The 18,872-nt window shown below is 34.0% G+C and overlaps 1 protein-coding gene across 1 annotated transcript in view; it reads left to right on the top strand.

Annotated features, from left to right (window-relative positions):
* Window positions 1-18,872, top strand: part of CENPK (centromere protein K) — a 23,662-nt gene extending 4,790 nt beyond the window's left edge. The window contains exons 3-10 of the mRNA XM_068422360.1: window positions 162-218; window positions 3,286-3,358; window positions 7,641-7,687; window positions 9,086-9,168; window positions 9,290-9,388; window positions 9,634-9,778; window positions 14,692-14,745; window positions 17,735-18,872. Of these exons, the coding sequence (XP_068278461.1) occupies window positions 162-218; window positions 3,286-3,358; window positions 7,641-7,687; window positions 9,086-9,168; window positions 9,290-9,388; window positions 9,634-9,778; window positions 14,692-14,745; window positions 17,735-17,893 (717 nt within the window). The 3' untranslated portion in view covers window positions 17,894-18,872. The remainder of the gene's footprint in view (window positions 1-161; window positions 219-3,285; window positions 3,359-7,640; window positions 7,688-9,085; window positions 9,169-9,289; window positions 9,389-9,633; window positions 9,779-14,691; window positions 14,746-17,734) is intronic.

Raw genomic sequence — 18,872 nt, 5'->3', positions numbered from 1 at the left:
GCTGTTCTGGGTCAGGCTCTGAGGGATGTGGAAGGAGCCAAGTCAAAACTCTTTTTACCGTATTAAACAACTTTTGTTGGAATTTCTGAGCATTGTGTTTCTTTCTTACAAAAGGGAAGAGTAAGTAAACATTGTTTGTGTTTTGTTTGTTTTCTACCAAGTGTCAGAGCAAGCTAATGCTTCTAGGAACAGAAACACTGTTAAAATCGGATGCCAAGGTAAGACAGATATTTTTTTTTCTCCACAAAATATTTAGTTTTCTGTAAAGATGTGTTGTGTTTCCAAAAGAAGGAAACTAAATTATTTTCACTTATTCTGTAAAGCTGACAGTTTTACTAACTTTGAAGCTGTATCCTGAAGTATGTGTCCAGCAAATACTGAAAAATTGCATTTACGTATAGCAAAAAGGTTACATGCAGTCCTGCTACACAACTGATAAATGACTAACATAGGAAGCAGAATGGAGGGATGTGTAACTTCAATACCCATTTGGTCTATTTCCTAATCAGTGTATATGTAATTTGTGAAACTCTATATGGATCCATTTAGTTTGACTCTGGACCTTTGTATTTGCAAATTACAGTCGGTTCCCCATTTGTGGATATCATTAGGAAATCAACATGCTTGAATTAGAAATGAACTGAGTGATGCTGAGAGCATGAATGTGAGCTCCTGTATCTCTTGAATTTTGGGGAACATGCAAAAAGGCAATGCTGGCTTACTGTTTAGTTGTTTGTAAATTCTAAACAGGAACCTTTAAAATAGAAGTTATATAAGGACCCCAAATTTGTAAAGTACAAATAGTTAAACATTGCACTGGTTGAGTGAAATATGTAGGTCTTAGAAATCTTCGTCTTGTATGACTTCAGTAAGAGTATTCAGATAGTTAATTCAATACACTTGACTGAATAATTAACAAAAAGAGCACTTTTCTTCAGAGATGTATCTGTTGAATACATTCATATGCTTAATTACTATTTAATTACTAACATTAATCTCCTGCTAGTAATAAACTGTGTTCTAAATTATTATTTTATCAAAATAAAAAAATGAAGATGCATATTCAAATGCATAAAATAGAATTTTTTCTCCTTTTAGGACTCTGGATAAAATCCTATAAGTAGAAATAAATTTTGTATAACTTAATTGGGTGTAGACTGAGGTTTTTATCTTTCTTTGCAGCTTTACTGAAGCACACCATACCCTTGTAAATAATACTTAAACTTAATTAATACTTAAATATTTCGAGATATGCATCCCAGGGTGCATCCAACACAGCATAACCAGCCAGTCAGGAGAGGTGGTTATCCCACTGTATTTAGCATTGGTGTGACCTCACCTTGAGTACTGTGTGCAGTTCTGGGCCCCACAGTTTAAGAAAGATGCGAAGGTCCTTGAATGCATCCAGAGGAGGGCAACAAAGCTGGTGAAAAGGGCTGGAAGGCATGTCCTGTGAGGAGTGGCTGAGGACTCTGGATTTGTCTAGTTTGGAGAAAAGGAGGCTAAGGGGTGACCTCGTTGCTCTCTGCAGCTTCCTGAGGGGAGAGTATGTGGAGAGGGAGGTGATGAGCTCTTCTTCCTGCTGCTCAGTGATAGGACACATGGGAATGGTTGTGTCGGGGGAGGTTTAGACTGGACATTAGGAAGCGTTTCTTTACTGAGAGTGTGGTCAAACCCTGGAACAGGCTTCCTAGAGAGGTGGTTGATGCCCCATGCCTGTCACTGTTTAGGAGCCATTTGAACAATGCCCTCAATAATATGCTTTAATTTTTGGGCAGCCCTGAAGTGCTCAGCCAGTTGAACTAGATGGTCATCGTAGGTCCCTTCCAACTGGAACTATTGTTTTTCATTGTAGCTGGCAAAGAAGATATGGGTTTTTTTCCTTGCTGTTGACCTTGTCACTAATGTTCTTTCCTTAATGACCTCAAGACTAATGTTGTAATGTACTCTGTGGTTTTATCCTTGAAGTTTGGGGACTGATTCGGTCTACAATGTAGTGGATTACTTACTGAGCAGCATGTTTTGCTAGGAATGTATATAGGGCATGAGAGAGAGACATCTGATGTACATATTTGCTGTATATGTTTGTCTGTTAAAAAGATGGTCCTTGATTTAAGGTTGCTAAATGGTAGCGTTAATTTATTTGCAAGTTTTTTGTCCAGTTACTGGAATACCCAGAATGTTTCATACATCCTTTTTTATCAAGTTTAAAGGAACAAAGAATAAGCTGATGGTATTGTCAAGAGAAGTGCTCCATTAAGAAAGAAATGGCACCACCTGATATAGAAAATAAGAAGTGTTTGCATGTTGATTGTCTCTTGTTTTGGTTTGTTTTCTTTTCCTTTATTTTAAAAGGTTGTCTTTTGAAGATGCACTTCACAAAGTTAGAGTAGTGAAAAAGCTAAGCTTAAGTTGTTCAATTCTTGATACTTCTATTATAAGAACTTGGGTGATGATTCTTAGCATATTTTTTTCTCTTCTTAGTTGATGTAAAGCCAAGTGCAATCTCCACTGCTTTTTGTGGAATGCTTGACCATATCAGCAGTACCTTTTGTATTTAAATGTACGCTTAATTTCTTACCAGATTGCTTGTAATATGATATCTATATGTAATTTACAATGTATTTGTAGAAAAATTATAGGTGTAGTCCTCTGTTTCAGGAAGTGGAATAGTAATAATTAATACTTTCTTTCTCCAGAACATTGTAAGATATTAAAATAAGTACATTTTTTTTTAATCTATGGTTGTTTAATTTGGGGTTTTTTAATAAACTTTTCTGAACTGGTGTTTTTTCTTATTCCTCCTGTATTTTCAGTGATTACAGTGAGCTAGAGCACCAGTTATAAAGCATTTTTTTTGAGTCCACAGATGTTGTTTTGATATAAGATTTATTTGACTGCTGTTTTTTTCGAAGTCATCACACATACCAGGCACAGTGCATTTAACCTTAAATGTGTATCAACCGTGCATCCAAGGAGTGGAGATGTGAAGTATTGTCATTGCTTCTAGTGGTTCATCTTCAGTTGTGGTCGTCTGATATTACAGAGGAAATTAGATGAAAAATTCCAGCTCTGACTCCTTTCTGATTTTGAAAAAAAGAATAAAAATGTTTCTTGATCCCAGCAAGGGGCTTTTTAAATCTTTTGAAAGAATTAAGTTTTAATAGATGCTTTTTTGTTTTCTGCTGTATAAACTTAATAATTTAATTTCTATCCTGTTCTATCTCATTTTACTCCAATGCAACTCAACACCCTTCAAGAGATACTTCTTTTCTTGTTATACAGCTTTCCTTGTTACTGATGCGAGTAAAAGCTTTAACAGCAGAATATAATCAATGGCAAAAAAGAAGTCCTGAAAGTAAGTAACTATATCCATGTAAGGTATACTCATATAAACGTCTGCAAAGTCTCTGCCATTTAGGCGTCTTAAATGGTGTATATATCAAATGTCTGCTGATTGTATTTTCATACTATAATTACTTAAAAATTAAATTAAATACTTCCCACAATAGCATGTATATTTCATTTCTATATTCTTTTTGTACTTCAGTTCTAAGAGAAATTAGAATTCAAAGTGCATTCTACTATAACTTAATCTTATGATTCTGAACAAATAAATGCATGATTCATATCACCATTCATCAGTCAGTTAAATGGAAAAATAACTGTTAGTAGATCTCCTAACAAAATAAAAAAAGTTCATTATGCTGTTCCCCTCCTTCAGGTTTCTCCTTTCTGTGATTTTTTTCTCCATCTTTCATTTGTGTTTCCCTTTTAGGACTGAACTACTTTAGCAAAGAAATTTGTCTTCATTTTGTCTTTTAAGAAGCTGATATATTTGTTTAATCTTTGCAAGTATTGCTAATAAACTAACAATAATTTACCCAGATATATTTTTAACCATACTTCCTCTTTTTTTTTCTTTAATTAATATTTCAGAGAAGTATGTTGTATTATGATGTACTAGCTGAAACTTTGAAGTAAACCTTTAGTGGTAAGCCCATTACACTGTAATAAAATATCTAGCTTGGATTTAACAGGGTCAGAGATCGCAGGTCAAGAAAAGATGGTAAAAGACACTTTAGTTTATTTTAACAACACAGGAATCCAGATCACTTACTGATCCTGAGAAGCACAAACCACTGAGACAAGTGGTAGCTCTTATATTTTTTAGGCATTATCAGTCAAAAGGTATAAATTCTTCAATTCTTCAAAATTCTTTTTGTACATAAGCATCAACACTGGCTGATTTCACTCTGTTGCAAAGCTGATATGGCCAGACACTGAAAATAAAACCATTCAGAACCTAAGTGTGACTAAAGTAATCTAGTTTTCCAGATATCCCATTTGGATACTCCTAAAACAGTTCACACCTCACTATCATTAGTATTCAAGTAGTTATTCACTGTTTTGTCTCCTGTCAAGGAACTGTTACCACCATTCAACCCAGTAAAACTTACTAGTTAATCTTTAAATTTATACATGGACTCATTTGAATATTTTTATGCCAGAAGAGGCTTGCTTTTTTTTTAGTGTTTACAAAATGATAGGAATGTGTTTTAGACAGCAAATGGTGACTTCCAATATTTTGTCCTTTGGCCAAATTGAAGTGCATTTTCAGATTAAAAATAAAGTCTCACTTCTCCAGCTTCTTTCAAAGTTCATGTACTTGCTGCATATCATGATCAAATAATAGGAGCTGGAAAAAGAAAAATTTCTTCTTTCTTATAGATACTGTTGCTCTATTAGAATAAATTCATAGTTCATGTGCTTTGTAAGCCTGTCTCTAAGAATGGTCAGTCTCAAATGCTTCTTAGAGATATGTAGACCAAAAGTATGACATTGAATGAGTTTGGGAAATACTGGTTCTTGGCTGCTGCTCATGAATAAGCTGCTGGCTTAAAGCAAATGAACTGAAAGCACTTACAATTTTTATCTAGGTAAAATACCTGGAGATGTTAGCTTTCCTTACTAAAATATGTAATTATTTTAAACTTTAAGCTATTTGCTGAAAAATATTCTTGGGGCTTGACCTATTTTTATTGGCTTGCTGACTTGCTTTGCTCAACCATTCTTACTTGTTTCCAGGTGATAAGATTTATTATTAGAAAAATCTTAACTTTGTACTAGAGAAATGATCTATGCATATTATAATGCAAATAATATTTTGCGGCCAAAGCTTTGCCTTTTTGTCTGCCTTTCTGAGGGAAGAAAAAAGAAGTTGGTGCTAAGAATTTGAATACAGTTATAGTGCTTGTGAGCACAGTAGACTCTTCGTTTTCACACATCTTCTCTGTCCATCTTGGTTCCTTTCTACCTACTGTTTGTTTTGAAGGAGGAATTACTTAATTGAAAACACTGTCTGAATTTATCTAAATGGGAATAGCAGAAATATTAATTTAATGCAATTTACTAATAGAGCACGAATGTCAGGCTGTCTTGTTGCTTTGGTTTCTGCTTTTAGTAATGGCCAGCTCATTTCTTGTAAATGAGAGCCTGTCAGCATTTCAATATTTTCAGAGGTTATAATTGGGCAGTTTACATTTCTTTGGGCACAATATTGGCAAACAGACTTGAATCCACAGGACAAATTTTATTTTTGCAAAGCTTTTACTTTGTTCTTGTGTTCTTTGTCAGTTTCTGGTACTATTTATATAGCTCTAGACCTGCTAAATCAGCTGAATTAACTTTTTAACAAGCATTTGGCTCATAAAAATAGAACTTAACTTTTACCTTTGCAAAATAAGGAAGTGGAAGCAACCATATTTTAAACCATCTAAAACAGTTGTGGTCTCTGCATAATTTATATTTTTCTTTGCAAAATACCAGTATTCTGCCGAATTCCTCTTATTTTAATAGGAGTTTTTATATAAACATGTGCATAGAAGTTGCTTTTACATTCCTAGCATCTGGTAGTATTTTGCTTAGTAATTGTACTATGTATCACTAGGCAATTCTGTTTGACATTTGATTTTTGCAAGTGTAGTGATTTGTAACTGAAAAAGGTGTAACTGATAGTAGATAGAGTAACCTGTGTTCTTTACAGTAGCAGCTGCCATAAATGTGTTGTCTCAGTGTCTTAGATCTGCACTGTTCCTGCACTGAATTAGGGTTAGTGATTTCTTTACTAGGAAAATGTGGCCTTCTATTCTGATACTCACACAATATGAATACTGAATAGGAAGCACATACTCGGGATTAGGTATCTAAAAATGAAGAAGTGTTAGAAACCAACAGTAGAAATTGATAATTCCAGGTAGTGAGGGCTCACGATAATCATTGTGGGGGGCATGGTGAGGGGGGGAAGAGTTGTATGGGTTTCTTCAAATATGCTAGTGGATGGGAATGAAAGCAGACCAATGAATTTTGTCATGTGTATGTAGGATGTTCATGTCATTAAAGAAATCATGCTCTAATAGTAGCACAGACCACTACCTCCTACAGCTCTTAAACATAAGCTTAATTTGGGAGCACTCTAGTCAAAATTTGTGTCAAGATTTAGAGACAGTAATTCCCTAAGTAAAAGGGATTTTATTGTTACATGTTATTTGATACATTTTGAACATTATTTTTTGCCGATTTTCATCTCAAAACAAACACTGCTTTTAAAACTACTAATCTAAGGCTTCTCAAAATTTGTGGAGATAAGAACTATGAAATTACCAAAAAAAGTACTTTTATAAATTTATGAAGTCAACTGTATTGTATTTAGGAAATATTTAATGCTTTTATGAGAGGATTAAAGGTTTTCCTTTTTGTTAAAGGAAAACTTTTATTGAAATATTATTTTTAAGATTAGAGATTTGAAGCCCAAGCTTGGACAAAAAATATCTCTCTCAATTAAGATTTAAATCTGTTAGAGTAGCTTTCATGTCTCCTGTTAATAGAATAAAATGCTTCACTTTTTCAAAAGTCATATGTTCATGCAGATGCTGCAAGTTGACATGGAGCTGAGAATTGATTAGAGTCCATTGAAGGCTATCAAATACAACAATTCACTTTTTCTTCAGAAAAGCCATGAGCTATAAATCATTGTGTTTTGCAGAAGCATTCTGGGGAAATGTTAACCACATCTTTGAATAGTACCGTACTTTCCCTTAAGTACTGATGTTGCTCAGGGTTGGAGTTAGGGTATTGGCCTTCCTCAGCCTTTTATCTCCCTACATGTGCTGTTCTTGTGAATAGTAAGTATGGTGATGTGCTTTTTAAGTTCTTTAAATCTGAGAAGTTTTACATCCTGATGAAGCATTTGGCAGGCTGTTTAACGAGGAATTGGAAGACTGGAAGAATTTGATTGCCCACATTGGTAATGTTGATGGAATCCCTTGCACTGAAAAAATCAGGCTTGCTTATCGTAAAGTATGACTGTACTTCACATTTCAATATTATGTACCTGAGCTAGTTCAGGTGTAAAAAATAATGCAGAAGCATTAACATCACACTTTTTTCAGTCTAATTTAACTTGCTGAAAAGTGACAGTAGGTTAGCCTGGCAGGACACCACAAATGTGACTAAATTGTTGCTGACAGCCAAGCTAGTTTTTTAGAGGCTACACAAGTTTCTCTCTAGCCAGGCTGCTTTTCAATATAAATGAGTTTGTATCATCCAATGCGAAAAACCCAATTAATTTTCTTTTTCAGTAATTTCTACCAATCCAGATGTACTGTTAGCATTAGGAAAAGAAGAGGTAAGTCTTCTTGTTTGTTAAGGGACAATAAAATTTCATTTGAAAAAAATGAAAAATGTATATACAATTGCTGCATTTTCCTATGACTACTCCTGTGGCAGACTACTGCTAAGATACTGTGTTTCATCAGGCATTGTTCTGTTTTTCTTCCTCTGTATTATAACTACTAAAATTTCCTAATTGTAATGAATGATCTTTTAAACAAGAAGTTTTTATGTATTGCATTTTGTACTTGATATAAAATAATGTAATATTATGTGTTACACAGAAGAGTCAGTATTCTTAGATCTAGAGTTCTGTGGCAATAATTTGCAAATATTTTGTTGAGTTGTTCTAGCCTTGGAAGAAAGAACAAATCAAGAATGTCTTAGGGTAGCATTACACTATATTAATTGGGCATTGGTATACAACATGACCTGAGAATATTTGTGTGGCTATGGCTTAAAAAAAAAACCCACAACCTTTTTTGCTTTTCTTCTTTCTAGAAGCTTTCCTCCCTCTAGTATCACTCACAACAGGGAACACAACTGCTGTTAAGAGTCACTATTAAGTTGTTTGGTTACACACCTTCATTTGACTGTATTGCTATGGCATGTTTGATGTGATATCCCATGTTGTGGTCTATTTTGTTGAGGATTTTTTTTTTAAGATGTTGCATATATAGACCATATTTGCTTCTGTAGAATATTTTCACAATTTTTATTTCTTTGAGCTAAATATAAAAGTTCTCATAGTTTGGAAGGAGACAAAATACATTCAAATCATAGGTTTATATATATAAAAAAACCTGTTAGAAATACTACTTTGTAGAGCATAATGCACTAATGAAAGACCAAGTTCACTGAGAGTCCACTTTTCCCCATCTTCAGCAGTGCATATAACTTCTGGCTGCAGTAGTTTTATTTCTCCATCTTTCCTATCCCAAATATGTTCATATCACTGAGGTCCATTTAGTTCATGGATGCAATTAGTCTTTCTTTGCTGCATCTTTGTTTTCTGAGTGCTAAACATTTTATGTTGGTGCAATTAGCATTAATTCATTCTTGCAAACAGCTGCAATGATTTAGACAATGCAGCCCTGGTGCTGTAGATGTTTTCTCCTGTGTCTTTCATCAGATGAGCAGTTCATGTGTGTGCTGTATAATCTGCTATGCTGTATAATCAACTATGTTGTTTCACAGACCTTCAATAAGACATTAATGAGCAACCGGTGACAGTAACATTTTAAATAGCTCCAACTCGATTTAAAAAGAGCGTGTCACTCTATAGCCATATTTCGTAAGAAATTACGGATAATTTTGGCCCCCTTTACCAGATCTACAGATGTAACCTTAAATAGAACAAATACTACAGATTGAACTATCTGCAAACTGTAGGTTTATTTTTACTTTTTTATAGTTGCAGAAAGTAAAGAATGATCTTGAAATGGTGCTGTCAACAGTTCAGTCAAAGAATAAACAACTGGAAGAAGATCTGAAGAGGTAATAGAATAATTTGAACTTATGAATGTTGTAAGCTTTTTTGCCACACATTATTTTTTTTGACTGTCCAGGAAAACCATTTAGCTGTTGTGCCATTTCCTACTTTTTGTGTCTTTCAAAGAGAACAGCAGTGGCATGAGGAACAGCAGCAGATACTAGATGCTCTTAATGGAATTGAAGAAGACACAAAAACCCAAGTTAAACAGCTTTCCAGAAAAAGGTATTTCTACAGTGTTTTCATATTGAAGAATTTAAATATCAATAAGAGCAAATAAGCAAACAAACGCCTTGTTTCGTTAAATAGATAAAAAGTAACTCAGTAATCCATATTTTAAACACGGAAAATATTGTTACTATCTGCTTATATCCTGTGATTCAAGATGTTGAACTTATCCCTTATTTTCTGTTGTTATTTTTTTTACTTTTATTGAATTTCATATTCTATTGTTATGTTTTTACTATTAGTTTGAATATTAGAGCATTTCGTGAACTGCAGAATAAAATGTTGACACTAAAGGTATATAAGGAAGAACTCTTGAATGCTTTGGGTGAATTCCTAGAAGAACATTTTCCCCTTCCAGAGAAAGGCGGAAGTGCTAAAAAGAAGGAGGTAAGATTTTCTTAACTATTAAATTTGGAATGTGCCATTTCTATTTAATCAGATGCAGTATCTTTTTAAAGTCACTAACATAGTCACTGCAGTTATATTTTGAAGTAAGTATAGTTCTTACAGTTGATCCTTTAGTTTTAATTGATATTTCTCAGGTTGGTTTATATTGTTTAAGGCTGTTCCCAGATGGATATTTTCTTTTTTAAATTCATATATCCTTTACCCAATGAGATGCGTAGCAATGTATTATATTTCTTACTGAACTTCAAGCTGTACCGGATTTGGAAATGGTGAGAGGTTCACTCCAAATTGTTCCATTTTCTTTTTTGCTGGACTAGGCAAGTGGATTCATATTTTCCTTGGCAAAGCAGATTTTAATTGTCTAACAATGTTTTTGGAACAATAAGGACAAGTGTTTATAATTACAGTGTAGTTTGGAATGTTAACCATCAGTTTCTGTTCAGGCAAACTGGGCCAAAAATTGTCTTAAAACTTCAGGCAGTCAGGGAGTATTTTGCATAATAAATTCAAAGTCTGCAGGAACAATAAACCTTTTACCATTACTATTTGAAAGAATAGTTACAAAAAAGCTAGAAAAAAGGCAGGGTTTGATTTTTATTTCAGACACACTTAAGAATACAGAAGTAGAAAGGATTTCTTTAACCCACTTCCCTGTTATTTCAGACAACCATGTAAGATAATTTCTTTAATATTATAACTGAGCTCCATTTTAAAACTAGTTATTTTTATTACTACTGTTTCTACTGGGGGTTTGTTCTAGTACCTCAGTACTCTGGTTAGAAACTGTCTCCTAACTTCCAGTCTAAATTTATTAATGTCTGACACAGTTCCGTGTATTCTTACACCAGTGTTGTCCTTAGAATAGCTCTTTTTCTTTCTATGTTTATTCCTCCTGCTATATTTATAGACAGTAGTCTTATACCCTCTCTTTCTTTTTTTTGCTAATTGAACTAGCAAAGCTTTCTTCTTGTTCTTCTATAAGATAGGATTTGGTTTTTTTTCAATTCCCTGGCTTATCCTAATAATACCCATTTTCTGTATTTGCTTCCACTTGGATTCATCTTTTTTGCAACCTAGTAAAAACCAATATTATAAACAAAACTACTGGCTCGCAGTCATCACAAAAGCAACTGATTACACCCATGTCTTTTTCTTCCTGTTTTTTTCCAACTGATGAACCCTGAGCTTTTAATTTAAAAAAGTCTTGGTTTTGCACAGCATATATTTTGCACATAAAAATACCAAATGGAGCCTTCAAGGCATGATGTCCATTTTCAAAGTCTTATTCAACCATCTTCAAACATCTGATTCTATTATGTCTTCATTCTCCTGCATATTAATGCCTTCCAGTTTCCTGCTATTACTAAATATGATACATTTTGTTCCAACATTAAGAAGTTAAAACTTCAGGGATTTAATTAACTGTCATCTTTCAATCATATATTTCCTGATTTCAGCCTGATATGTCATCTCGCTATTTGCTGATCCTTATTCATCTTACAATTGTTCTAGGACATGTCTCTTCAAACAGTAATGACTTTCCCAGATGCATTTTAAGTGATTGTCCATTTTTCCCATAGATATCATTATTATTTCCTTAAAAATATATTTCCTATAGTGAAATAAACCAATTTATTTGCTCCCATTTATGTGATGTCATAGAAAAATATAGGCTGGAAGTGACGTCTTGAGATCTTCCATTCCAACACCATCATCAAGGTAGTGCCAATGTCAAAGTTGGATTAAGTTGCTCATGGTTGTATCTAGCTGTGTTTTAAATATAAGAAACAGTGAATTTGTGTTATTGTTTCGGAATTCTAAGGAAGATTTTACATAAAATCTTCTGCACCAGAGCAAAATCAACTGCTTGAATTTTCTCAGCCTCTGTTATACAGACTGTCAGAAATTCTTATTAGCTACCCTGCCTTCATCTTTCTTCCATGCAATTTTCCTTATTAAAATCTAAAGAAAAAAAATAATCACCCAAGGTGTTTGGGATTAATCAACCCTTCCCCCGCTCACAGAAGCTCACCTTCTACCTTTTTTTTAATTTTACTTAAATGTAAAATTTATTTTGATAAATTTCCAAGCAAGGTCTTTTCTTGTCTTAGTTTTAATTTTATTTATGCATATCCTGAACTCTTAAACACTGTCTGCTTTCTGACAAGTCTTTTTCTTTCTTTTCACTCCTTGTGAATTTATAGCTTCATCTATCTCTTTTTACTCAGTTGGATCTCAAAGGCTCAACTGTAAGTCCCTGTAATCTGCATCTAAGTGATTAACTGTGAAGGCAGGAGAGACTGCCATTTTCACTTATATTGTTTTCTTTGTTGTGTCAGAAACACAAATTGATGGCCTTAGCAAGTAAATTTGCTGCTACATTGATTCGGGGAACATGTTATTTGTCTGTTATCAGCTCGGTTTAACTTTCTGGAAGCACCAAACTCTTAACTCTGTACATCAGTAATTATGCTTCACTTTGTGGAAACTTCTTGTGTTCCAAGTAGTTCTGTGTGAGGGCAAATGTGCGGGGTGGATGTCTGTAGAGCACGGCTCCAGAGTAGTGTGAACTGCTCCAAGCCGCACTGTTCTGGTTCCACTCTCCTTTCACCAGACACCTGCGTCTGGGATTGGGAGTGGGAGGGAAGACTGACTCACAGCAGCCCAGGTTAGCTTCTGTTGCCATGGTCCAACACCTTTAGTATAGGTAGTGATTGAGTTAAGAATTATCTTGCATTTTTTATCTTGGATAAATACAATCTTGGACATTTTTTCAAGATAAGAATATGAAAAGACATATGTTGAGGAATATTCTTTATGCCAGTCTATCTCATGGAAGTGAGAAGAAGGTGCCTTTCAGGTTAAATAAGTAAATAAATGCTGAGCATCCTGCTTAAAGGTGACTTTATAAGCATTAATTAATTAAAAGTACTTACTATATTACAGAATCACAGAATGGTTAGGGTTGAAGGGACCTCTGGAGATCATCTAGTCCAAGCCCCTGCCAAAGCAGGTTCCCCTAGAGCATGTTGCACAGGGTCGTGTCCAGGCGGGTTTTGAATATCTCCAGAGAAGGAGACTCCATGACCTCCCCAGGCAGCCTGTTCCAGTGTTCTGTCACCCTCAAAGTAAAGAAGTTTTTCCTCGTATTGAGATGAAACTTCCCATGTTTCAGTTTGTGCCTGTTGCCCCTTGTCCTGTCACTGGGCACCACTGAGAAGAATCTGGCTCCATCCTTTTGACACCTGCTCCTCAGGTATTTATAAGCATTGATAGATCCCATCTCAGTCTTCTCCACGCTAAACAGACCCAGCTCCCTCAGCCTCTCCTCATAAGAGAGATGCTCCAGTGCCCTGATCATCTTTGTAGCGCTCTGCTGGACTCTCTCCAGTAGTTCCTTAGCTTTCTTGAACTGGGGGGCCCAGAACTGCACACAGTACTCCAGGTGTGGCCTCACTAGGGCAGTGTAGAAGGGGAGGATAACCTCCCTTGACCTGCTGGCCACCCTCTTCCTAATGCACCCCAGGATACCATTGGCCTTCTTGGTGGCACTTAAAATATGTAAGCAATATAATTTTACAAAGCAATATACAAAAGGTATAAACTAGCAAAATAAGTGCTAGTTCTGTGAGAGTGCAAACCTCTTTACACTAATATCCTTAGGATTTTATTCTTTGTATATCAGTTTTAGTAATTACTGAAGTCATAACCTAACTTTAACTTTTAAACGTGAATATTGAACCGACTACCTAAGTTACAAAGTAATGTTGTTGGCCAGGAAAATACAACAGCTGATGCTACAAAGTGTCTTCATGATTGCTCCAGTGAAGCTTTTGCAGCTTCTTGGTGTAGGTTCTATTCCCTCAGCCTAGTACAAAATGGTTTGTGAGATTTCATGGAGCAGGCAGTATGTCCCCCTCATGGCTTTCTGAAGGTGAGAATATTAAGAACTGTGACTGGAAAAAAACGAGTCAGAACTTGCCTTTCACAAATTCTTCTTTATTGCTTGTATTCTTCTTCTGTTCTAGAAGTGGAGTTTGTATAAGGTGCTGGACATCTGTTAGTATCTTAGGACTTAAGTTGACATATTGAACAGCAGTGCTGAGTAAGCAGCCACCAGTGCTGTATTATCTCCTTTATTTTATTGAATGTGAAGTGGAAGGGGAAAAAAGATAAAAGTGAAAAATAACAGAATCGGGTTCACCACGCAACGGCACAAGCAGTTTTGTTGGCGTTGCTGCCTAAGGAATCAATATCAGTTTATAGGCAAATGGCTTGATTTGCTTGCTACAAATGAAACCAAATAATTTTCTAATGGATTGCTGTACAAATGATATTTTATCAAGGGCTTCCTTCAGATTTTTAATGGTTCTATTTCTTAAGCTTGGCCAATTTTTTAAATTGAAGTCAGAGTAAAAGTAAACAAATATTCATTGTCAAACCATGAAAAAAATATTAAGGCACTATGAGCTCAAGTCTTGAGCTGTGTCAAATTTGCATTGTGAACGTTTTTCTAAAGTTCAAGAAAAACATTACTTTTTCCTAACAGATCATATTCATAGAATGTTTTGCACTGTACTGTATTTATAAATATGATGTACTTGGTTTTATTTAAATGTAAACCCAGGTAGATATACTATGATGACTTAAGATTAATATTTTTAAGAATTAATTCAAAAATTTTATCTTTAAGTTGTGTAATATTGAACTGGTAGATGAATGATTTAAATACTAACTTGTGTTTTTTCGTGACTAAATCTAAGTAAAAGTCTTCATCTGTTGTGTACTATGCAATCAAATAATGGTGTTATTATTTTTCTTTGTCAATTAACATTATTCCTATTTAGTTTTGGTTTCTGTTAATTTGGCTGGGGGGGTGGTTATCTTTGCAGAATTCCTCTGAAGAGCCAGGTGTAGAACTGGTAACGCTGCATGAAATTTTAGAGGTAAGATGGTTTTGTTTTGTAGAGATTTGGGAGATTTTCAATATTAAAATCTGATCATAATATATTAATAAGATAAATAACAGTATATGACATGCCGTTAAGATTGTTAATTGAAAAGTAGAAAGTTTAAGACTGTTATATCAGATTTCTATTTTAATTCCTATCAAATTAAACCCCCAATTTAGATAATTTAGATAACTAAATCTTCAATTTAAGCTGGAGAATGATTATCCCTTATTTATTAATTTTATAATGATTATTTTAAAGAAGTTTTATGAGCTTTGTGGCTCATTAGGAGACACAAATGCCATGCTTAACAAAAATACCAATTGTTCCCTTTCATACTATATTTTGTACGGTTTCAATTAAAGTATTTCTGAAAAATAATACAATAACAATTATAGAAGGACCAGTTAATGTGTATTAACTGGATTATCTTCTTATATGAGGAAATCAATGATTCTCATTCATGCATTTCTAATTGATAAGTATGCCAGCATTGCTTAGTGTGTATTTTTAGTCACAGGTCAATTTATGAATTTGAATTGTAAAGCATAACTTTGAAGAAGCATTAAAAATCTTTTCACTAGCATTGTTCCTTCTTGTCTTAAATGTAGCATTTGAAGTGAAATTTCATATTCTTCCTCTGTCCTCAGTGTTAAGGCAGTTGTAAGCATCTATGTGTAAGACCTCCCCAAGGGGGGAAAATGTTTTTTCCTGAGGGAAAACTTGATGAATAACAACTTTCTGGTATTAGAGATGCTATGATCTGGTCACTATGACATTGCTGTACTTTAGTTTGAAGCCCAGACTTTTGGCTTACATCATCAAAATCATTTTACATGCTCCAAGTATCTCAGCATGGCTATTAATGCCAAATTAGGCAGATCGTGAAAACAGATCAGAGTTTAAAATAGCCGTGTTCCGTATGGAATTAAAATATTAAAGCTCTTCTAATGCTTTAAAATTGCCCTTCATATTTTTCTGACATTGTTAATCTCCTCAAAATGTGAACACGTCCAAGTAGTGTCTGATTTCCATTTGGAAGAACGTACTACTTCCAAAAATTCAGATTTATTTTTAATTTTAAGTATCTTGGCATAAACTGTCAATGTCCCTTATCTTTGTTTTATGGTGTGTTTTTTTTTTTTTGTTGAGCAACTTTGATTCTAGCTTCAAGTGCCTGTTAAATTTCAAAAGTGTTTTCTTAGATACAGATAATCTTTCTTAAAGAGACAAAGGCAAAGTCATGTTTATATTATAATTACAGATTTAGGATTTGCTGTTGTAAAAATGGAATTCATTCACAGAATTACAATAAGTGCATGTGTTCCTAACTATGTCTCTTCAATCTCCATGTGTTTTGTTAAATAATGAAAGTGTACATTTTTGATAAATCCACTTTGACAAGCTAGGTATATGCATTTATATTATTTTGGTATGTCAGTACTTACTTCATTAATTTAGCATAAGTAATAAGTAAGCGGTAAATTCTCATGCAAACCTCAGAATTTTTATTATACTACTTCTTACTCCAGTAATGAGCTGTAATTTTTTTACAAATAGAGTAATTCTTTACCTTTTAAACAGTTTGAGGATTATTGCTTTCTGACTGAGAATGTAGTAAACTAGTTTAAAATTTGAAAGACTGTTTACTATACAAATGTATGTAAAGTTACAGCCATAAAAGCTGTTTTGGAATACCAGACGTCAGAAAAGACTAAGTAACAATTCATCTAAAATAATGCATTCAGAGTAAATATTCAGAATTGGGGCAGATAAGTACAAAAGACATAAACTGGAATAATTCTTCAAATTTCTCTGAAAAAGAAGAACAGTATATTTTGGTTTTAAATAGCAATGGGTGAAAAAAGAGTAAAGTCTGGTAGTGAGGATTTTGAGGTTTTCTTTAGTAGGAAAGAGACAGACAGAATATTTTGTACCTACTAATATTAGGAAAGCTATAACATTTAGAAGTTCTGAGTAGAAAGATGAAAAATCTGGGATGAGTAGAGCACCATGGGATGGGGTAAGATTATTTAATCTGTAATGTCTGCAATATTCCTGATGAGCAATATTATGAGGGCATAAACATGGTCTCCAAGAACAGAAAAGGAATGTCAAAACCGATCTTGTTTTTAACTCCATTTAACTAACTCTATATTTAGACAAGGAACAAAGGAGATGTAAGGAAGTATCAAGAGGAGGTGAATTGTTGTAAGGCGCTTGTCATGCCCAAACAAGAAGTGATATTAAGAATTTGGATAATCCATGTATGAGATCAGCAAAAAATTTGATGTGCAAACATAGTGAAGTTAAACTAGGACTATGATGTTTAACTTTTCACAGGTGCAAACTTATTTATTTTTAACACTACCTACAGAAGGACACAAAATAGAGGAAACAGAATTCTTCCCAATCTAAGAAGACAGATTTTTTTTTTTTTTTTTTTTTTTAGCTTATTAGTGAGATGAAATTTAGAAAAATTTTAAGATGGACATTCTTCTCTGCTAAAATCTGAAAGAGTGAGGGACAGTCATTTGTTGACAGTAAGTCATTACAGTTTTGAGGCAATACCAAAAAATCTATCTTTCCCTCTTATTTAATGCTTTTAATCTTAAATTAACAGATACTGATTTAAAGATTAATTATATAAGGTTTTACCACCTTCATGTTCAGATTTTTTTAGGCATTTACAGTTACACTATCTAAAATCCAGTAAGAATTTTTCACAGGTGGTGAAAATCTTAGTCTGGATAAAAGGCGAATTCTGGTTCTTCATTACATCAAAAAAGATGTAATGAAGTTAATTGGAAGTTCTTCATTTTACTTCTACCTTGAACAGGTCTTGTATTTCTCCTGTGGTCTTATATTTCTTATATTGCTTACATAAGTGTCTAATTACAATAATTTGTATAAATTTTGTTAAAAGAGATAAAAATCTAGCTGTTTGGTTTATTTCCTAAATCTTATCCTTTTGGTCTTCCAGATTCTTATAAACAAATTAATAAGCACACCACATGAACCCTATATATCAATCAGTGACTCGTTTTGGCCACCTTATATTGAGCTGCTGCTGCGATATGGAATTGCCCTGAGACATCCAGAAGATCCAAACAGAATACGCCTAGAAGCCTTTCACATGTAGCGTAACCTACGTGTTCGCTTTAAAACAAAACAAAGCACCAGTACTCTTACTTGGGGACTAAGACATACTTATGTTTTATGATAAGCTTTTTTTCATATCAGCAACCTCTTCTTGTTGGATGATTTGATTATTCTTTTTCTTATTTAATAAAGTGTATATTTGATCAGAACGTGAAATATGAAAAAAGACAAAAATTTCTACTTGAACTGCTCACAGTTACAGTTGGCTTTCAGTTTTATGGCAAGTGATGCCAAGATTTGCATTGTGGAGGATTTTTTCATCTTCTTTAATAAGATGCAAATTCAGGTAATAGACAAAGAGTTTTAACAGTCCTTGTTAGTTTAAAAATGATACTTCATACATGACTTTTATGTTCATTTCTTAGATTGTTTTAACTCTTCTCAATTTCCGTTAGTATTTTGTTGCACTCTGTAGAGGCAAAATTTGAAATAACTCAGCTCCTCCTGTACGTGGCCTTGCAGACATTTGGAACTAACAGTGAAGTATCATCTCAAGAATATGTTTGGTTTTATTTCCAGAGCCTTTGCAAACAAATTTATTGGCTTTAAGATAAACACTTAGGAAAGCTGACACATCTTTCTGTGCAGAGGGCTGCAGATATTGAGTGTAACTCTACAACTGCATGCTTCCTAAACAGCTCATATTGTATTATTCTGTACTGCCTAACAGTATCTGTCTTCACTTTTTCAGATATGGTTTATCAAGGCTTATAATGGATCTCTGTTCTGTTGATTTCTACAGTTTCTAAGTCATGTCAATTGACAGTTACCTTCTGAATGAATGCTGGCATTCTATGTCATCCTATTCTGCTTTTCTGTAGCCCTTGTTATTGTAGTCTATGGGCGCACAAACAATAACTTGCCCAATTTTACACAAATAGCCTGAAGTTAATCCCAAAATTGAAGCTGGAAATTCTGCTCTTGAGTATCTGTAGTGACTATAACCTTGGGAAATAAAA

This window comes from Nyctibius grandis, chromosome Z, assembly GCF_013368605.1.
Source record: "Nyctibius grandis isolate bNycGra1 chromosome Z, bNycGra1.pri, whole genome shotgun sequence".
NCBI lineage: Eukaryota > Metazoa > Chordata > Aves > Nyctibiiformes > Nyctibiidae > Nyctibius > Nyctibius grandis.
The sequence above is the reverse complement of the archived record's forward strand: the minus strand, read 5'-3'. Positions and strand labels throughout refer to the sequence as shown.